This window comes from Microcaecilia unicolor, chromosome 9 (assembly GCF_901765095.1).
Source record: "Microcaecilia unicolor chromosome 9, aMicUni1.1, whole genome shotgun sequence".
NCBI classification, from domain to species: Eukaryota; Metazoa; Chordata; class Amphibia; order Gymnophiona; family Siphonopidae; genus Microcaecilia; species Microcaecilia unicolor.
In genome coordinates, this window is record NC_044039.1 from 21,436,373 (window position 1) to 21,457,961 (window position 21,589).

At 41.5% G+C, this 21,589-nt stretch overlaps 1 protein-coding gene across 2 annotated transcripts in view; it reads right to left on the reverse strand.

Annotated features, from left to right (window-relative positions):
- Positions 1-3,066: 3,066 nt before the first annotated feature.
- The window catches only part of EEA1 (early endosome antigen 1), a 138,089-nt gene continuing 119,566 nt past the window's right edge, over positions 3,067-21,589 (reverse strand). For both annotated transcript variants that reach the window (XM_030215574.1, XM_030215573.1), the window contains 6 exons: positions 20,296-20,427; positions 19,786-19,971; positions 14,195-14,433; positions 13,745-13,865; positions 10,908-11,006; positions 3,067-3,638 (listed from right to left, as the gene is read on the reverse strand). In XM_030215574.1, coding sequence (XP_030071434.1) covers positions 3,516-3,638; positions 10,908-11,006; positions 13,745-13,865; positions 14,195-14,433; positions 19,786-19,971; positions 20,296-20,427 — 900 coding nt within the window. In that variant the 3' untranslated portion in view covers positions 3,067-3,515. The remainder of the gene's footprint in view (positions 3,639-10,907; positions 11,007-13,744; positions 13,866-14,194; positions 14,434-19,785; positions 19,972-20,295; positions 20,428-21,589) is intronic.

Below are 21,589 nucleotides of genomic sequence, written 5' to 3' on the forward strand. Positions count from 1 at the left end.
GATGGGAAGGGGGATGATGCTATCAGTTTGGCATTCTCTACAATTTGAAGAAACCCTGTTCAGCTGGAGCACACCCAATGAATTTCACATTGAGAGGTAGTTTAAACAAAAATGTTTTATGCAGTGTTTAATGTAATTTTCTTTACAAAATGGCAACTCAGACTAATAAAATAGTTGTACTCATCTAAACAAGAACTTTCTATAGTTTGTAAAACTCATCAAATGAGCCCAGCTTCTTAAACAATTGGCATCAGAAGAAAGGGCTTTCTAGCCTAATACACCAGCATAGTCTTGACTCAGTGCTTCTTGTAGAACATTTATACACTAACTCACAGGAGTATCAATGATGGCACAGACAACATTCAAACTGTAGGTACATGAGGCAATTATTTGCTGAAAATGCAAAATAAAAATCTGTGTGTTTGTGTTGTGCAAGTCATCATAAGGCTTGCACTCCATGAGCACCTCAATACACATAGCACAATGGGTACTCCTGGCTAGAGAGGTAGAGCAGAAAACTTCTGGATCTAGACATCTAGGACAGATCTAATATTTTTGTGGAAAAGGGCAGTGGACATGTATCCAATAAAAAGCACTAGGTTATTAGCAAAAAAGTGGACTCGTATGTAACAACTTGCCATCCTATTCTTAAACTGGGCATGCTGCACAGTATGAACATAGTTTAGGAGGTGGTTAGCATAACAATGATATACTGTAGTGGTCTTTCAAGATTCGTCCTTCCCAAAACAGGACTGGTTTTCAAGGTAACCAAAAAGCTGAAATGAACCATTTTGTAGCTCCACTGTATGCAAATATATTTCGTGGACACTCATTGTGGCTATCCTGTAGGCCAGGCTTATTTGGAGGCTTTCGAAACCAAATTAGAAAGCCACCAAGATGCTCTATTGTGGAACAATTCTTGGCAAAATGCTATTTCATCACGGCTATTGAAATTGTTTAGTTAAGTGATTATTCAGCGTGCTGTATAAATATCTTTTTCGCATTGGAATGCATACTATACTGAAATTTAAAACAAAATATAAAATCATCACTATTTAACTGCTTCTTAAACCATATTCCACATGCCTTTTAAAGAACATCTTATGAATTTTTTGAATGTATCCACTACACATTAAGACACTTGGAGTGACTGCTATGGATTTGTGATTGAAAATGCTAGATCATTTCTGTACATGGAGGTATAATCATAGCTGATCATCATGAAAAATAACTGAAATAAACCATGTTAATTTCCTACTCTTCTAGGGCTCCCTTCTGGATTTAACCAATATTCTCTACAACATAATTCTATCCCTTAGATTTAAGGCAGAGTCAAATATTAAGTAATTCAAATCTAATCTATAGTGTTATAATCCTCTGTGACTAACAGTTCAACTTCTTAAACCTTTCTGCTATAAACTGTTTTTCTGGAGTTGGGAACATGATCTTTTATGCCACACTACAGAAGGGTTTAAGGGAACCACATTCTGGTAACATGCTACAGCAAAGAATCCGAGTTATCACACAAATAGCAGTATATAAAGTGTCAAACTACGGAAATGCATTTGATTATGGTTGACCTATGGGTCTGCTAAGAAAGTGTGAGCTTTAAAGTGAACACCACTATAACCGTAATGGGAAAGTTATCTTATAGCTAATTTTAAGCATAATTTTTATAATTATAAATAACTTGATTAGCACACAACAGATTTTAACAGAGCATAATATATGTTGTACTGTTATTTAAAAGCTGGTACAAGCCAAGTGATACTGATTTCACAAGAAAAATGTATGATTTAAGTGCCTTATTGTACGGTAAGGTGATTTACAGATTCCTTTTAGTATTTTTATTAAATTCTGTGCACTTGGAAGATACTCTTACACGAAAAGTCTACCATATGAAAGAGAAAAATTCTACCAGGGCAATAAAAAAATTACTGGCCTCCTTGGCTAAACTAGGGGTTCTCCATTACAAGATTGGGGAAAAAGTGAAATCCTTACCCCAACTGGTAGCAGGCAGTCATGGATAGTATGTTGTGGATATAGTGCATTGTTAAAGCTGCTAACTGCCCTCTATGGCAAAGATTTTCATCTCTAGCCACAAGTTATCAATAAACAAAGGGCATGGTACCTCAGCTTCAGGCTAGGAATATGCCCTAGCTAAACAAACCTCAGACACATAATAGGTGAACCAAATAGATGACGTAAAACATCTAATCAACACTTATGCTAAAGCCATAGGATTTAACCATTATCTTAGACAGTATATTTATATAAAATCTCACACAGTTTAATTTTTCTATATAGGTTGTAGAAGGCAAATTTTGTGAACTACTCAGGGGACCATCAGAACCTCAAAGTGAGATACTCTTCTTGTTAGATTAACTCTCTGTTAAAGGGACAGGAAATACATAGCTGGAAGAAAGATTTGTTAAATTTTATCCTTTATCTTATTTGGTATACATCTATTAATTTTGTTTGCAAGTAAAAATGTGTGGTAGTATTAAAATCTAACAGCCAGGCCATGGTCAGATTGGTTGCTGTAGTTTGGGATGAATTCCAGCATCTTAAGTCAGGGCACAAGAGTCATTTAAGCTGTGCTGTAGACAGCTTTGCTTCTAAACAGGTAAGGGAATGGGGTACAGAACAAAAGAAAGGAATGAAAAATGTTATCATACAAGACTTGCTGCATGTAAGAAATCTGGAAAAGGAAAGATCATGAAATTACATTCTGTAATACAAAGGGGGGCAGCAATTTGCTGGTAATTAACTTTTAAACGGTTACAAGTACGCATAAAAATAGTTTAAAAATAGAGATCTGAAAATCTGAAATATTTAGCTCCCCAAATATGCAACCAAGCATATTACCCATCCCCCACCCACCAAACCTACAAAATCAGTATACTGTATTAGACTTATCACATTTTTAGAAGAAAAATTAAACATGCATTTAAGTCCTTTGATGCTCTCTTGCATGATTATGTTAGTGCCCTTCATGGTTTATAGTGATTTAAAACATAGGACAACAAAGTTTCCAGAAAAGATAACTAAGCTTGAATCTTTTTGGAAAAACTGTAATGAACTTGAATATGAAACTATTATGCCAAAAATAAGCAGCAGTTTGTTAAAAAAAATTAAATCTGCTTGATATTCTGCAGCATATATAACAGGCATTTAAATAAACCATTACACAAATGTAGTTCCTTGATTACAGTCAAATTATAAAAAAATACATTGTTTCTCTTCAGTTCGCCCTATTATTTACAGACAGCCAGGAAATGCTAAACTAAATAGGCATAAAAGTTAAGGGCAGAGCAGAGGGTGGCAAGCTCTTGTTTCACAAAACAAAACAAAACCCCAATACGTTTACTTATAGCAATAAAACATTTCAAGATTTGCTTTGCCAAGTATTACAATCAATGTCCAAACCGAACAGTAGTCTGAGTGCCATACTAAGTGCATCAACAAAAATTCTAACTCTAGTGTAACTTCTAGGTGTTACCAAGAATGGCTACTTAGCTCTGCAAATCAACAAAACAAGTATTGCAGACTCGGACAGGCTTCTTGGAGGAAGGCGTTAAGGCATTTTTTGATGAACACTCCGCACAGAAAATATTTCCACACTGTCTGCAGTGATGCTGCAAAGAGAAGAAATAAACCAAATATGTTTTTTAAAATTTATATATACACACACTATTTTATATATATCCATATAGATATGTCTACATTTATATACACATATATATGCATCTTGTTCAAATTCACGACAGCTTGGTTCTACCTCAAAATGTTATAACCTTACCCTTTTTTCAATAAATTTTAAAAAGACATAAGTCACTCAGAAATAAAGCCAAATAGTTCTAAATTTCAAGCACAAATTCTAAACACAGAGGCAATGGCAGCGTGCCCCTCCAATTTAGCCAATTAACAAAATACAGTGCTCAGAAAGTCTGAACTCTATAGGATGGCCTGAATTTTAGCACACTTTCTCCAGGATTCTATACACCGTGCAGAGATTTCTACTCGGAAATCAAAGCGTATTCCATATCAACGCACATAACTTAGATAAGCTAATCAGTTCTGATAATTGGATGTTAAGCAATTAGCATTAAGAAGAAATTAGGTCTTAACTGCTAATTTGCTTTCCTTTAGTCCCGCCAGACCGGCCACGAATATGATCGATGGGTTGTGCACGCCTTCCAACAGGTTGAGACTGAGAACTCTGACTCAGAGCCAATAAGAGCCCTGGCTAGCTAGTTTCAATATGACCTTAAAGCAGGATAGAAAAGCAGAAAGAATAATGCCTGTGCAACTGGCGAACTTGAAAAGACACCTTAAGACACTGACACCTACCCTTAGTAGGTGAATCACTTTGAATAATGTGTGTCTGGAAATCACATCTTTGTCTCTTCTATTTATTTATTTATTTTTATGTTTCAACAATTTTTATTGATGATATAACAAAATTAACAGTCAACAATCTCAGTATATATCCATTTGAAAGCAAGACAAACGGAGTACAAGCATGGTGAAAATCTCATCATCAACATATTTAACATTTCTCCCCCTCCCCCTCCAACTCCACCCCCCACCCCACCCCCTCAGAGTGTATTCCACAAACACAAATGCTCGAAGAAGCTCCATGCGAAACCAAAAGAATCTGAATGACAGTAAACAAATGAAACAAACGAAAAACCACAGAATCTGATAACGGGAGGGATCTGAGCAGGTCCAGAGGGACTAAAGGAAAGCAAATTAGAACTCAAGACCTAATTTCTCCTTCCTTAGCGTCCCTCTGGACCGGCCCAGAATAAGACTGATGGAAAGTAACAAGCAGTGCATTCAAGGGAGTGACCCTAATAACCCTGCCATAAATACAGTCGCACCAAAAACTGCATCCTGACATCAATTCGTTAATGCTTGGAAAAAGAATGCAAAGAAGATCACGTCGCTGCTTTACAGATTTCCAAAGAAGGCACCAAGAAACGCTCAGCCCAGGACACAGCCTGTCCTCTATTAGAGTGCACTTCCACACCTTCTGAAACAGATTTACCAGAAAGCAGATAAGCTGAGACAATCATCTCCTTAAGCCACCTAGAAATGGTGGATTTAGATGCCGCCAGTCCTTTGTGGGAGCCACCAAGTAGCAGAAAACGATGATCCAATCATCTAAACTCCTCCGTAGTCTGCAAATATTGAGAACCCGTCCGATAAAGTTTATGCAAACGCCACTGTTCTTCAGATCCTGAAGAAGATCCAAGCACTAGCAAAACCACTACCTGGCTTAAATGAAATCGTGACAAAACCTTAAGAAGGAAAGAAGGTATGGGGCGTAAAATTACCCGCTCTTTAGAAAATTCCTGAAAAGGAGACTTGTGCGTGTTGGAATTACAAGCATTTTCCTGCATGGAAGAGGCCATGGCCACTAAAAATACCACCGTAAATCTTTAAGGGAACAAGCTGACAAAGGCTCAAAAGAAGGCCTAGTAAGGACTGAAAGTACCAAATTGAGATCCCAAGCCAGGAACATGGATCTAGGACGGATAAGACCCACTCCTAGAAGAAAACAACCTACATCCGGATGACTAGAGACTTTCCTTTGATGCGTCCATGAAAACAAGACAACGCGATCCACACTTTAAGAGAAGTGAGGGCTAAGCCTTTGTCAAAACCATCCCTGCAAAAAATCCCACACCTGAGCCACTGAAGCTCGAAGCGGAGAAACAGATTTGAGCTTCAGGCACACCAAGACTCAAAAACACGCCAAGTTTGAATATAGTTCAGAGAAGTGGAATGACGTCACAAGCGAGGCATCATGACAATTACATTCGCTGAATAACTTCTCTTAGTCAACCGTATCCTTTCAAGAGCCAAGAGGTAAGACAAAATCAGGAAGGCTCTGGGTGAAGTACCGGCCCCTGGACCAGGAGACTGTTGTATCTTCAGAGGAGTGTCCACTAGAAGATGCACAAGATCAGTGTACAAGGCCTGCAAGGCCAATCTGGAGCTACCAAGACTATGAGACCCATGTGCCTTGATCTACTGAATGAGACGCCCCAGGAGGGGCCATGGCGGAAAAACATACAAGAGCTCCAACGGCCACTGCTGCAGAAGAACATATATGCCCTCCACTTTGTGATCCTTTCTGCAACTAAAGAACTGCGGCACCTTGGAATTCAGACTTGTCACCATAAGATCCAGGAGCAGAAGTCCCCATCGGTTGCAAATGGTCTGAAATGCTGATGCAATGAGGGCCCATTCTCCTAGGTCTAGAGTGTGGTGACTTAGAAGTCTGTTGAATATTCATCATTCCCGCTACATGAGAGGCCGACAGCTCCAACAGATGACCACCGCATCAACCACAGGAGGCTTGAGAAGAGATTTGTCCTATCTGGAAATGGATATAAGGCACCTGCTACGAAAGCAGACCCCCATCTCAATCTTCGCAACCTCCGCATCAATCAAGGAGACGTTATCCGAAGTCCTAAGTCTCGTTCGGACCAGCAAAAGCAAGCCCTGGCCACTAGGAAACCACAGATAGCTGCCTTTACCGCCAGAGCAGAGACATCAAAACTATTCTTCAAAAGGGACTCCATACACCAGTCCTACACATCCTTCAAAGCTGTGCCTCCATCCAAGGGCACCATATTTTGCTTACTGAGATTTGTCCAGATCTGCAACTGGATAGAGATGAATCATGGATCTAGAAAGGCAAAATGAAGCATCCGGCACATTGTGCCTGGATGATATCCCTGATGCTCTGATGCATAGGAAAGGTCTTGCCAGCCTTTCTAATGCCCTAGACTAGAAGATCAACCTTATGCTCCTACACGACTGCGGACTCTTCCTCAAAGTTTAAGGTAGAAGATACCAAGGAGATGTGCTCTTGTAAATCTTCTTTATGAAACATCCTCACCACAGAGGGATCCTCTCCAGGAAGGAGCATATCCGCAACTGGCTTCACACACCCAGAATCCTCTGAGAATTCTGTATCCCCTATGCCACCATCCTTCTCCAGGAAAGACATGTCAGGATTCGTGTCTGAAGCAAATTCATCCTTCAAACTCCAGGAGAATCGAGGCCTTTTGAGAGAGGACTGAAGCTGTCCCAGAACATCAGATGGAAGAGCTGAAGAGGGTGCTGATTTCTCCAGTGGAAAAGCCCTATACATCTGTAGTACAAATTCAGGAGGAAACCCTCCTTCAGAAATGCCCTCCTGTTGAGGAACAGAGCACAAAAGGTACCATCAACTGCAGCGGTGCAATAGCAGGCCGTTCCATAGAAGCCGGCTGGCTCCTGTAAGATGACGGAGCTTCTTGCCAAAACCAAAGCCTGTGAGGAATGCGCACCTGAGTCAATTACCGAAGAGACCGCGCCCCCCGATTTAGATGCTATCTCCGACGAAAGAGGAATCGAAGGCACCTCCTTGGCAGTGCTTACAGGTCCTGGCCATTATAAGACCTCTGTGCTAACACACTGAGCAGCGACAGAGCTTATCTGTCATGGCGTTTTTTTTTTTCCAAACCAGAAAACCCCCTCTTGAACGCGAAGACAGACAGCAGCTAAGCCCTCACACCCACAGGGTGAACCGTAGCAAATCGTCTGGACCGGATGGTATTCGTCCCAGAGTATTGATAGAATTGAAAAATGAACTTGCAGAACCTACTGTTAGTAAAAGTCATTTATCTTTAAAATCAAGCATGGTACCGGAAGACTGGAAGGTGGCCAATGTAATGCCAATTTTTAAGAAAGGCTCCAGAGGTGATCCGGGAAATTACAGACCAGTGAGCCTGATGTTGGTGCCGGGCAAAATGGTAGAAACTATTATAAAGAACAAAATTACACAGCATATTCAAAAGCATGGATTAATGAGACAAAGCCTACATGGATTTAGTGAAGGGAAATCTTGCTTCACCAATCTATTACATTTCTTTGAAGGGGTGAACAAACAAAGGTGAGCTGATCGATATTGTGTATCTGGATTTTCAAAAGGCATTTGACAAATTACCTCATGAGACTCCAGAGGAAATTGGCAAAGTACCTCATGAAAGACTCCAGAAGAAATTGGGGAGTCATGGAATAGGAGGTAGTGTACTATTGTGGATTAAAAACTGGTTAAAATATAGAACACAGAGAATAGCGTTAAATGGTCAGTATTGTCAATGGAGAAGGTAGATAGTGGTGTTCTCCAGGGGTTTGTGCTGGGACTGCTGCTTTTTTAACATATTTATAAATGATCTAGAGATGGACGTAACTAGTGAGGTAAGTAAATTTGCTGACGACACAAAGTTATTCAAAGTTGTTAAATCACAAGAGGATTGTGAAAAATTAAAAGAGGACCTTAAGAGACTTGGCACTCTGATATTTGAGTGTTTTCTTCTGTGAACACTCACCTGCCCCAACATTTCAATAGCGATTAAGTTGGGAATTTGACATGACCAATTGGAAACATGAAATCTTTTCTTCAGCCACTCTGCAGATTTACTTAAATGCTTTAGGGAAGTCTTGCTACATGATCCACTTTCAGCTTAGCTTCAAAATCACACTGATGGTCCTTACGTACTCCTATAAACTTTTCTGATTAGATTTATTATTCCATCAATGCTGGAAAGCCATCCAGGTTGCAATGAAGCAAGACAGCACTACATCATGATACCTTCACCAGTGTGCTTGACAGCTAGGAAAAGGAAGGCACTATTTAACAAAATATTTGTCATTGTAAACAATGTTAAATTTTTGACTCATCTGCCCAGAGACCAGTATTCTAAAAGTTTTGTAAATCATTAAGGTGATCTTTGGCAAACCCGAGGCAGGCTAGATATCCTCCCATAAGAACCATTCCGATTCAGCCTTTTACCCAAAGGTTGATGCATGAACCCTTACATCAGCTGCAGTGAGAGGCCTACAGATCTTATGTCATTAGTCTAGTAGTTTCAGTTTACTTTTCAGGTGATCTTTGGATGACTGCTACTGGGTGCAGCCATTAGTCTTCGACTTTTTCTATTTGTCGACCAACTCACAGCAGATGGATGTAATTCTGGTGTATAGAAATGGTCTTGTAACCCTCTTCAGCAGCTGTTTTTTTGTGACATGATGCATTCTCTCCTAATTCTATGGTCAAAACCAAACTCAAAACCATTTGAACCTTTATATAAGATGGTTTACTTGTTAATTAAGCAAACTGATTCTAATTACCAATTAATTTTGCAAACTAGGTGTTCATTTACCATTTAATACACAATTTCTGAATTACTCTGATCTTACAAAGGGAGGAATCATGGATTGGATATATTGTCTTAGTTCCTATATTGTACACTGTGTCTCAATAGACAATTGTTTATCTATCCCCTATTTAAGGGTGTCATGGTAAGAATCTGTAATTGGACTGTATGCCCTAACATTCAGCATGTATTCTCTATTTCCTACTCCATACTACTGAACCATTGTGGTCCCCAGCAGACAGCCTCAACTCATCCAGAAAAAAAGGCTACATAACCCCGAAGTCCACAGCCAGGACACCCACCCTTTAGCAATACAAAGCTATGTTAATCCTAGCAGGTATTTATTAAGCTGTTGTAATGAACAGCCCATGACCTTTGATCTCTTGTGGCTACCCTTCATCCTGTCCAAAGCCCTCCCTCACAACAAATGCTCATAAAGCTGCTCAGATGGATCCATTGGGCCATGAGAATCATCTGTGGGTAACCTGCTCCTCTGCCAGATCCCAGGAAGGACAAATAACACTATCATGCCCCCAAGGTTCTCTTTGTTGCGATCACTCCCACCCCCATGTCCTCACAAACCTGCTATTCTGCATTACCATTAACCTTTTCAATCTATAGCTTCCATGGGTATGTGGAAAAGCCCAATACTGCAAGCACCCATTCCAATTGTGGCCTATTAATGGTCATGCAAGTGTTCAGATCCTGAGCTATCATGATCATCCCCCAGCAGTGATTTACACTGCAGAAACCCTTAAAGTTGAGCACTGATAGCAGCAGAAAGGTGGAAGTGGGGGAGGGGGGAGGAAGAGGGGCGAGCACAGCATTTTAGCCCTTTAAAGTCATCCCAGCTGAAAGATGAGTTTACCAATTCATCAAAACTCTGTAAAATGAACAAAAATACTTGCTGACAAGGTGTTCTTTTTTCACCGTTGAAAGTTAATTTAATATTGTCATTGAGCATTGGGAATTGTGAGCATTTTGGCACTGTTTAGAAAAGTGTTAGGACAACAGACTGAAGGCCCATTCAGTCTGCCCAATTCTCTTCCTGTTGCAGTATCATAAGGGCCTACATCAGAGGTACTCAAACTTGACAAAGGGGTTAACAGGCCAACTGGGTTTGTCAGGATATCCCTAATGAATATACATGAGAGTGATTTGCATGCCTGTCACCTCCATTATACACAAATTTCTCAAGCATATTCATTATTACTAACACAAGGGTTAAACATTCATTAATTAGACACATACATATCAGCTCTCCATATTGTTTGACTAATATTAACTTCAACACAAATTCAACATTACTACATTCAATAATATCAATAACGTTTGCTGAACTTATTGAACATTAACTCTTAACATACATATGGTAAAAAACGTAGTAGGGACTTTACCTGGTGTGTATGTATGTTAAGAGTTATTGTTCAATAAATGCAGCAAATGTTATTGTTGATATTATTGAATGTAGTAATGTTGAATTTGTATTGAAGTTAATATTAGTCAAACAATATGCAATGCATATTCATTAGACACATCCTAAAAACCTGACTGCCTGTGGACCCCTAGGATAAGTTTGAGTATCCCTGCCCTGCATAATACCTAGGTTTTCCATCTTTTGTGTAAGGATCCTCTAACCTCTATCCGATCCACATGAGTAATGTATGTATTCACAAATATACCAACCTTTCTCACTGTCACAGAAAAGCCTTTTCCACACTCCATACAATTCTGTACCTCATTGTCTTCAGCCCATTTTCTGTTCAGAGCCTGAGTGTGTTTAATCTGCACAAAATTAAGAAATTTTAAACCATTTGCTTTTTACCCAATTATGTTCTTATTTAATATCTATAAAAAACAAACAAAACCTTTGTGAAACAGTCCTTGAACGAATAAAGGTGGCTGTACAATGAGTTCATTTTGTACTGTCTATACCAAAACAATAAAGAGTCCAAAATTAAAGATATATTAGAAAACAATGGATTAAGCTGAAGGAAGAATGTACAGCATTAGCAAACACTCTCTTAGTCTGTACAATCTCGCAATATTGACATGCCAACACGGCAACTCAGATTACAATCAATTCAAAATACTGCTACTTATCTAGTTCTATGAGTAAGGATATATGAACATGTTACTTTAGTCTTAAAATCCCTTTCATTGGCCCCTGATTTCGTTTACAGCCAACTGTAAAGTTTTATCTGATTTTTTGAGCATTAGAAGACCCAAGTCTTAACTTGAGAACCACCTGGAACATTACCAGCCAGAGAGAATTATGTTTGACACATCTGAACTACTAAGACTGCACAGAGCCTTTAAGGGGAGAATCACAAAGAGCTATTATTCTGTCTCCATCAGGTTGGTAAATGCACACAGCCCACAGGCTTTTGTCTAGTCTGGTGAGGATGCTAAGGAGGCAAGCTTTCACATATATGCAGCACTTTTTGGAACACAATTATAAAGCAGCTTTATTCAAGAATTATCCTGCATGTCCAAGAAATCTTGGTTCTTACTTGTAACAGGTGCTTCTCTTCTGACAGCAGGACATAAGTCCTCACAGATGGGTGACACTCAACAGAGCTCAGTACAAGAAAGGTTTTCCTAGCTTTGCAAAATTGAAGTTTGATTTGTACCAAGCACTTGCATAAGTACATAAGTATTGCCATACTGGGAAAGACCTAAGGTCCATCAAGCCCAGCATCCTGTTTCCAACAGTGGCCAATCCAGGTCACAAATACCCGGCAAGATCCCCAAAATGTCCTCTTTTAAACCTTAATCTTTAAGTTAACAAGCACAGAATAAAATATCACTTACCCACAGCGATGTCCTCTTCTCTCAGAACTTCTCAGAAAAAAAGTTAAGTGGGACCTTTCCTCTCTATATAGTTTGGATTCTAAGGGGACTGTTTCAAACAAACTCTTTGAAGCCACAGATATGTCCTCTTCTCTCGGAACTTCTCAGAAAGAAAGTTAAGTGGGACCTTTACTATAGTTTGGATTCTAAGGAGACCAAAGAGATGTCCTCTTCTCTCAGAACTTCTCAGAAATTGGTTTTACTGTTCTGGGATTTTGCCAGGTACTTGTGACCTGGACTGACCACTGTTGGAAACAGGATACTGGGCATGATGGACCTCGGTCTGTCCCAGTATAGCAAATGCTTATGTTCTTGTGTTTCCATTCCACCAAGTAATCTCAAATGATCCTGAGAAAAAAAAAAACAGAGTTCTGTGGTGGCAGCTAGTTTCTCCAAGGTTATACAGGCCAAAGATGAGAGTGTCAGAGTCCAAATTTCAAGAATACATATTGCCACTCTGGTTATACATCCTGATGCAATATGCAATGATGCAAAGGTACATAGAATAGTTAAATGGTCTCCTGGGTTCTAAAACCATTCAGCCTCTCAGCACAACCAGGGATATCCTATATAATAATTCTCACCTCCAACAGGATGTGCTTGGGACCGTGCCTGCCGGAAGTGGTCTGCTAGGCAGGCACGCACTGAACTCAGTGACATCAGTGACAGACAATTTGGCAAAGCAAAACAATCTGAGTGCTGGCCATTAGAACACAGGGTTGATAGGAGAGTTTTAAAAGACTGAAGGAACCGAAAGTGTTAAATGGGGGCAGGGGGGGAGTTCTGAACAACTGAAAGACATGAACATTGGGGAAAGGAAAACAATCTGAATGCTGGCCATTAGGACACAGGGTAGATAGGAGAGTTTTAAAGACTGAAGGAAACGAAAGTGTTAAACTGGAGGGGGGGGGGGGGGGGAGTTGTGAATGACTGAAAGACATGCAAATTTGGGACAGGAAAACAATCTCAATGCTGGCCATTAGCACACAGGGTACATAGGGGAGTTTTAAAAGACTGAAGGAACCAAAAATGTTCGGGGGGGGGGGGGGGGGGGGGCATTTGTACACAGGGTAGATAGGACACTTTTTTAAAAAAATGAAGGATGTGAAAGTATTACATCTTGGGGGAGGGGTGAGGAGGAAAGCGGTGGGGTATCCGGATACTGGGCGTTAGGGCTACGGGGGTACACAGACTTTTGAAAGCCTTAAGGAACCCAAAGTGTGGGAAGGAGGAGGAAAAGGAGGGGAGGGAACGGGGTGAGGGGCATTAGGAACAGGGGAGGGGGCCCTGTCACACACTCTCATTCTCACACACACACTGTCACACAGACAGTCTCACTCTGTCACACACCTGCACATTCACTCTGACTCTCTCTCTCAAACATACACACTCCCAGGAAAACCTTGCTAGCGCCTGTTTCATTCATTCCACAAACGGGCCTTTTTTACTAGTAATAAATAAAATACTGCTGCTCTTCACCTTGACCAGGCTCTAGCTATCAGACTGAAGCTGCAACAAAGGGGGCTGTTTTATAAACACAAGAAACAGATAACTGGGGAGAAAACACAAAATTCTAAAAAAGATCAGTTTGTAGACAACGCTCTTGACCTGCATAATTATCTCACAAAAGACCTGTGTAATATACAGTGGATAGCAATACAATATTTTACCTGAAGCGACTGGTTCTCTCTTCCTAATTCCTGCATTGCTGCAGTAGTGTCATCTAATTTTCTTCGTAACTCTACAACTTTGGCTTGAAGCTTTTCAATTTCTCCTTCACTTTTAATACATCTAAAATGAAACAAATGGACACAAAATTATATTGTGCTGCAGAATTCTATTAGCGAACCAATATATAAATGACAGCTGCCACTGAGTGAACTCCTTCAAAAAGGCGGTAAATAAATCCTAATTAATAATTTGAAACTATGCAAGTGCCTTTCTCCAGATGCCACTGGCTTGCAAGTCTATCTTCTCACCTGCCTTATTTCTAAACATTTCAACCCTTCTTTGCTGTACAATGGAAAGGAAAAAATGCTCTTGAAGCCTACTGTAGAAAATTCCCTCTACCCAGACACACTAAATTCTTCACACCCAAGTAGAAAATAAACCCTTTTTACCTCTCTAACAGCGCTCTCCTCTCATCCTGATTATTTTGTACTGTTGCTTCCAATACTGCAATCTCCCCTCGTAAATCATCTGTCTGTTTCTCCAGCTCACTGACCCTGCGCTGGCTGCTCTGCCATTCCTTTTTCAGAGTGCCCAGATTTTCATTCAAGGCAGTAATCTGCATGGTGAGCTTGGCCTCTGCTTCCTCGTGGTTTTTCTTTTGTTTTTCTCTCTCTTTTACGTCTGTACTCTAGAAGAAAAGTGGAACAAAACCAGTATGTTTGACAAAGTCATTAGAAAGCTCTGATGCATCAAACCCGAAAAACAAGACTCTGCCTCCGGTAGATTTTCCGATTGTTTCCTGTGTAATGGCAACACTAGAAGATTATATGAATTGAAGATATTTACCTGTAGTAGATATTCTCCGAGGACAGCAGGCTTCACATTCTCAAAAGTGGGTAGACGATCCATGTTGCCCGGGAATAAACACATTAGCCAGCAATGAAAAAATTCCAGAGCCTTCTGGGGCACCTTCCCTCCTGCAATGTCTCCGCGTTTCTTTAGTTTAATACAATAGCATAAAAATGAAACAAATTACGAAGAAACAACTCCAAGGGGAGGTTGGCGGGATTGTGAGAATGTGAAGATTGCTGTCCTCGGAGAACACCTGCTACAGGTAAGTATCTTCATTTTCTCGGAGAACGAGCATGCTTACCATTCTCACAAGTGGGGAATCCCTAGCATCCAGGCTCACCCAAAACAAAACCAGTCAACTGGGCCTCGCAATAGTAAAGACAAAGATTAACCTGAAATAAAATACTAGATGAGGGTGCAGCCTGGAACAGAATAAAACAGGCCTAGGAGGGCAGAGTTGGATTCTAGACCCCAAACAGATTCTGCAACACTGACTGCCCAAACAGACTGTCACGTCAGGTGTCCTGCTCAAGGCAGTAGTGAGATGTGAATGTGTGGACTGAAGACCATGTCGCAGCCTTGCAAATCTCTTCAATGGAGGCTGACTTTATGTAAGCCACTGACGCAGCAATGGCTCTGACACTGTGAACTGTGACAATACCCTCCAAAGTCAGACCAGCATGGGCATAAGCAAAGGAAATGCAATCTACTAGCCAATTGGAAATGGTGCATTATCAATGGCGACTCCCCTCCTGTTGGGATCAAAAGAAAAACAACTAGGCGAACTGTCTGAAAGACTTCATCCACTCCATTTAAAAGGCCAATGCTTTCTTGCCATCCAAGGTATGCCTGAGGTCGGGGAAAAAATGCTGGCAAGACAATAGACTGGTTCAGATGGAACGCCAACACCAACTTCGGCAGGAAGTTGGGGTGCGTGCAGAGGACTACCCTATTGTGATGAAACTTAGTATAAGGTGCATCCACTACTAAGGTCTGAAGCTCACTGACCCTACGAGCTGAAGTATCAGCCACCAAGAAAACGACCTTCCTGGTCAAGTACTTCAGATGGCAGGAATTCAGTGGCTCAAAAGGAGCTTTCATCAGTTGGGTGAGAATGACATGGAGATCCCATGACACAGGTGGAGGTTTGACAGGGGGCTTTGACAAAAGCAAACCTCTCATGAAGTGAACAACTCAAGGCTGTCCACAGATAGGCTTACCCTCTACACGCCAATCATAAGGACTAATTGAACTGAGGAAGTTGGTCTTGAGACCAGACTCTGATAAGTGTAGAAGGCATTCAAGCAGAGTCTGTATAGGACAAGAAAGGGAATCTATTGCCTTGCTGTCACACCAGGCGGCAAACCTCCTCTATTTAAAAGAATAACACTTCTTCGACCTTCTCTCCCTTCTTTTCCAGGTCAGAAACATGCAGCCATGTGAGTCTGTGCATTGCTATACCCTGGGCAGAGATTATGGATGCCACGTTAAGTGTCGTAAGTGCCCCTGGCCAAGAACTTGCGACACGCCTTCTGCTGCTTGACCAACTGGCAAAAAGGCTCGGCTTGCTCCGGAGAGAGCACGTCGACTAAGTCGGACAGCTGCCTCACTGAGTTCTGCAAGTAGACGCTCGTGAAGGGCTGGTAAGACTCAATACTGGTGATGAGCATAGTGGCCTGTTACATCTTTCTCCCAAATGAGTCCAGGGTTCTAGATTCTCTACCTAGGGGAGCCGAGGCATAGTCCCCAGAACTCCTGGTCTTTTTGAGAGTGGCATCCACCACAATGGAGTCATAGGGTAACTGAGACCTCACCAACCGAGGTTCCCCGTGGATTCGATACTGGGTATCAATTTTCTTGGGGACCACAGGGACACCCAGTTCTGTACGAGGACTGCCTTGAGAACCTCATGGAGAGGAGCCATCACTGCCTCCTTAGGTGGAGAGTAGCCGTCCAGGACCTCGAGCATCTTGGCCCTGGACTCATCCTTTGCTTCTACAGGGAACGAAATGGCCTCAGCCATTTCCCGTACAAAAGAGGTGAAGGAGAGATTCTCCGGTGGAGAGTCTCCTCTCAGGTGAAGGCTCAGAAGGGATCCCATAGGACTCATTGGAGGAAAAGTATGTCCAGGAGCTGGCTCTTGCCTTGTCTCTGGCGAAGCGTACTCCACCGACGGAGAGCTGGCCTGGGTGGCAGTTGACACCAGCGCCGCAAGCAGCGCTGGCGTCAGAGGCCACAACATGGGCTGTAGGCCAGGCGGGGCCACAGCGGAAGGCATGGCAGGCACAGGCACCCCCGATACTGATGAATATCACTGCATCAATCCCTTCAAGAGCTCTGGGAGCAAGGCTCGGATATGCTCATCGAGAGCCACTATCAGTAAAGACTGAGGGGCCAGTGTGGGCTCAGGTTGCCGAACCGCCTGGGGTGCAGGAGTAGGATCTTGTCTGCTGGGAGAAACATGCATCAGCACCTCTTGGATGGAGGGGGAACTGTCCTCCCGGCATCGACACCATCTCTGGGCCAGGTCCAACGACGGTTGATCTCGGGGGGCTTGCATAGCAGGAGGCCTTGAGGCAGGTGGACACCCACTCGACACCTCGCTGCTCCCAGTGTCTTGCAGTAGCCATCTCTACCTCGACTCCTGACGCCGATGTCGAGACCGAAGAACTGGACCGAACTCCAGTTTTTTGTGTTGAGCTTCTCGGGAAATCTGTGCCCTTTTCTTCATACGAGACAAAGGACACAATTTGCCAGACTATGGTCGGGCCCAAGGCACTGAATACACCAAGAATGTGTATCAGTATCTGAGATAGTCCGGTTGCACCGGGAACAATGTTTGAAGCCACTGGGAGTCTTCAATGACATGGAAGGAAAAATGGCTTCGGCAAAATCAAAAGTCACAATTGTGCCTAATTTAAAAAGGGGAAAGGCACAAAAACAATACCTGTCCAAGCAGGCCTAAAAGGCGGCCTGCGACAAAAAAAGAAAGGAAACAAACGCAAGAAAAATGACTAAGAAATAAGGGAAATGTCCCCCCCCCCCCCCCCATTTCTTTTTAAAACAAAGAGGTACAAAAAACAATGCAAAAGCACGGTAAACACTCTTCCCGGGTATGTGAGGAGCAACTAAAACACAGCTGCTTCCTCCCACGGAAAGAAAACTGAAGAGATGCGGAGATGCTGCAGGTGGGAAGGCACTCACGCACGCATGGTGGGCCACTTGTGAGAATGGTAAGCCTGCTTGTCCTCGGAGAAAATTAAGTTTTATTACTTATGAGTCTGCTTAACCACTGCTCTGCGTACATATCAGGATCTGATTTATCTGGAGTTTATGTATTCTAAGAGCATCTTGTTAACACTTATGGGACTACTTAAAGTGAACAAATGCTTCATCTCGAGAAAGAGCAGAGAACGTTAAATACAATACAATGAAACCAAAGCTTTGTCTTCTTTGGAAATGATAAAAAAAACATTTCAGTTCCACTAAAGGTATAGCTTTACAAGATTTATAGCTAAGACACATGGTGTAGGGCAGTGTTCTCAACTCAGGGCACTCAGCCACATTTTGAAGATACTTGCAATTAATATGCACAAGAGAGATTTGAATACAACAGAGGAAGTGCATGCAAATTTATTCCATGCATATTCATTGTGAATATCTCAAAAAACCAGACTGCCTTGATGTGTCCCAAAGACTGGGCTGAGAACCTCTGATGTAGGATCAACTAACAATAATAGATGTTTAGTGGGCACACAACAACTGGCAAGTCATTAAGCTAATGAGATGTACAGCAGGAAACAAATGTGCAATGCTAATGAAAGAACAGATTTTTTTAAAAAGTGGGTGTTCTACAGATTTAAGTCCCTTGTGCTGACTAGACCAAAGTACAAAGGGAGGGAAGAGAAAGGGAAATGGGACTTGATATACCGCCTTTCTGTGGTATTTTGCAACTACATTCAAAACGGTTTACATATATACAGGTACTTATTTTGTACCTGGGGCAATGTTAAGTGACTTGCCCACAGTCACAAGGAGCTGCAGTGGGAATCAAACCTTGTTCCCCAGGATCAAAGTCCACTGCACTAACCACTAGGCTACTCCGCCAGTTAACATTGGAGAACCCCAGATCCCTTTTTCTCCCACTTGTACCTTACAAACAAATAATGGCCTCAAGTGTCTGTTACTCCTTCTCTGCAATCCCCAACCACCATAAACTACAGAACATTTTGTCAATGGGAGGAAGGGAACAGGGGTCAATTTCAGGTTGTCAGGACAGTGTGGATTTAGCAACATTAACACTCAATATAACAGAGCACTTGCTACAGAATAGCACAAGGGCTCAAAACTACCCTATTTAAGTATTTCCACGCACACTAATAATTTAGCCAATTTTCACAAAACGCTAAATAGCAAATTGGACACGATTACTGATGCTCACTAAGGGGCCCTTTTACAAAGGCGCAGCACAGTAGTGCTGTGCGCCAACAGCACTACTACCGGGCTACTGCAGGAGCCCAGCAGCAGTGCCTGCACCCTCTGTGCGCCATTTCTTGCGTGTCAGAATTTTTTGGGTTTTATTTTAGCGCCAGGGGCTTACCCGGCGGTAATCGGCAGTGCCGTGTGCTGCTCAGTTACCGCCAGACTCCCCCAGAAAATGGCTGCGCATCAAATGTTTCAATTACCACATAGCTATTTCCTTCCTCAGCCTGAAATTCCTTTTTACTGGGCGGTGGTAAAAGGCACCCTGCGATGGCGTCGGTGCTTGGGTTTGCCATGTGCCAATGCCACTGTAGGGCCCTTTTTACCACCACTTGGTAAAAGGGGCCCTAAGTGGGTTTAACAGCTACAGATACAGGCCTTTAGTGACTTGGCCCAAAATGAACTTAAACCAACTAGTTCAATCAGACAAGGTAGATATTCTATCAGAATGCATAGATTGTTAAAATTACTCCCAGTCTCAGAGGCTTGCATACCCTTTTAACTAAGGACAGGTATAAAATAAAATTCCTAACTCATGTAAAAAAAAACAACTCATTCTGTAATAGTGAATATATTAAAAAATGTTAAATAAATTGAATGTTCACTGGAACAATAAGGTACATATGATCTTTCTGGGATCATGTTCTATACCTAAAGTTTTGGTGTTCAAAAAACAGTTGTAACAGCAATGTGTGTGTAAATTTACCAGTTTAGCCTCAATCTCAGCACGTTCTTTCAGCCATTTTTCCTCCTCCCTTTTCATTTCATCTTTGATAAGAAGTTGTTTGCTCTTTTCTTGCTCCAGAGCTGAACCCATGCCATCTACTTTTCCTTGTAGTTCTAGTTTTTGCTGAATTAGCAACTGTTTGGCATCTTTAAAATTGATTAGCTTCTGTTTAAATAGAAAGGTTAAGAAAACAAAACAATGGTCACATTTGGAGCACATACCAGGGAACGTTGGCCATTGCACCTTCTAGATCAAGGTATGGGTATATATCATGTGATGCAAACTATTGTGATCTAGATTTACTAGAAGTTGCTACTGTATTACTGCACACTGTATTTATCACATTCCATTTTACACATTTGGACCCATTAACCAACACCACACATTAATGTCATTAGTATGGGTTAACAGTATCAACTGTTCCCTCATATAAACTTTATCAACCAGCAGATGTTATGTCCCTTCTTTAACCAGGCATATCATGTGTACCTTTTCATAATCTTGTTTCAAGGTTTTAAGATCTTCGCTCTGCTTGTTGAAGTTTTCTTCAATCTTTGTCTTCATCTCTTGAAGCTCTGCTGCTTTTGATTTTTCACTGGCTAATTCTTTTTCTATTGATATCTAAGACAAAAAAAATTCAAAATATTTTGGAGACAAAAACATTTATAGCAAGTGACTCAATATCTCATATATTGAAAAAGGAAAAAATGGCAGAATTTGGTGAAAGTATTTTGAATATGTAGACACCCTCCTGTAGCTGAGCCACTTCATTCCTGGCTAACTCTTCAACTAAACCTTATTACCACAGCCATCCCACATAGGCTCCTATTACCACTGCTTGAAGTATCCACTTCAACTGTAAGCTTTGAGGCAGAACATACTGTACCAGAACACTTATCCCTACTGTACCGCACTGCATATGTCACATAGTGCTATAAAAAATAATAACTATTATTATTGTGGGATTTGGTTACACATATGTATGTCCTCATAGCCACACACCCCACCATTTTAAAAAGAACTTGGAGCTTCAGTTGCAAATGCCACACATTGCCTTGTAAAGGGCTTGGGCTCAATTCTCAGGGAAGGCTACTCCCTGAGTCAGTAAGCCCTAAATGTATTACAGAGGTAGCATTCACCATCCCTACAAGGAGGTCTTACTGCTTAGCTATGAAAGCCTGTAACCAGATTAGGGCCCATACTAGCCAGGTACTGTAGAGAACTGCAGTTTACAAACCCTGGTCAAGACCTACTGTTGCAACAGTGGTGGTGTAGTAAGGGAGGAATGGGGGTGGGGAGACAGATGCTTGCAAATGAATGTTCACAGTGCCATAGTCCAATTTTGCTAGAAATCCAAACAGGAAGGAAAAAGACATGCATTAAAAAGATGGAATACATGTTAATTACTGTATATACTCTATACAAACCAAGATTATTTGGTCCCAAAATAAAGCCTAAAAGTTGGGATCTTGGTTTATATTTGAATTTTCCTCCTCCCCGGGTGACTGGTGTTTTTCACTCCTCCTCCTCAACCCCATCCCCCGCGGTCACCAAGAGCTACTATGTACAAATGGACAATGTGATCATACACACAGCTAAACATCTCCCAAGAGCATTATCAAGTGTTATCAGCATCAGATTTGCAGGTAGTCCACTGAAAAAAAAAACAAGCAACAGGGCAATATGCAGGAGATTATAAGATGCCAGACTTCGATCTTATCTGTCTTCTACCAATATCATCAAAGATCAGCTCACTTTCTGTCACAAGTACAAACAGTGGTCA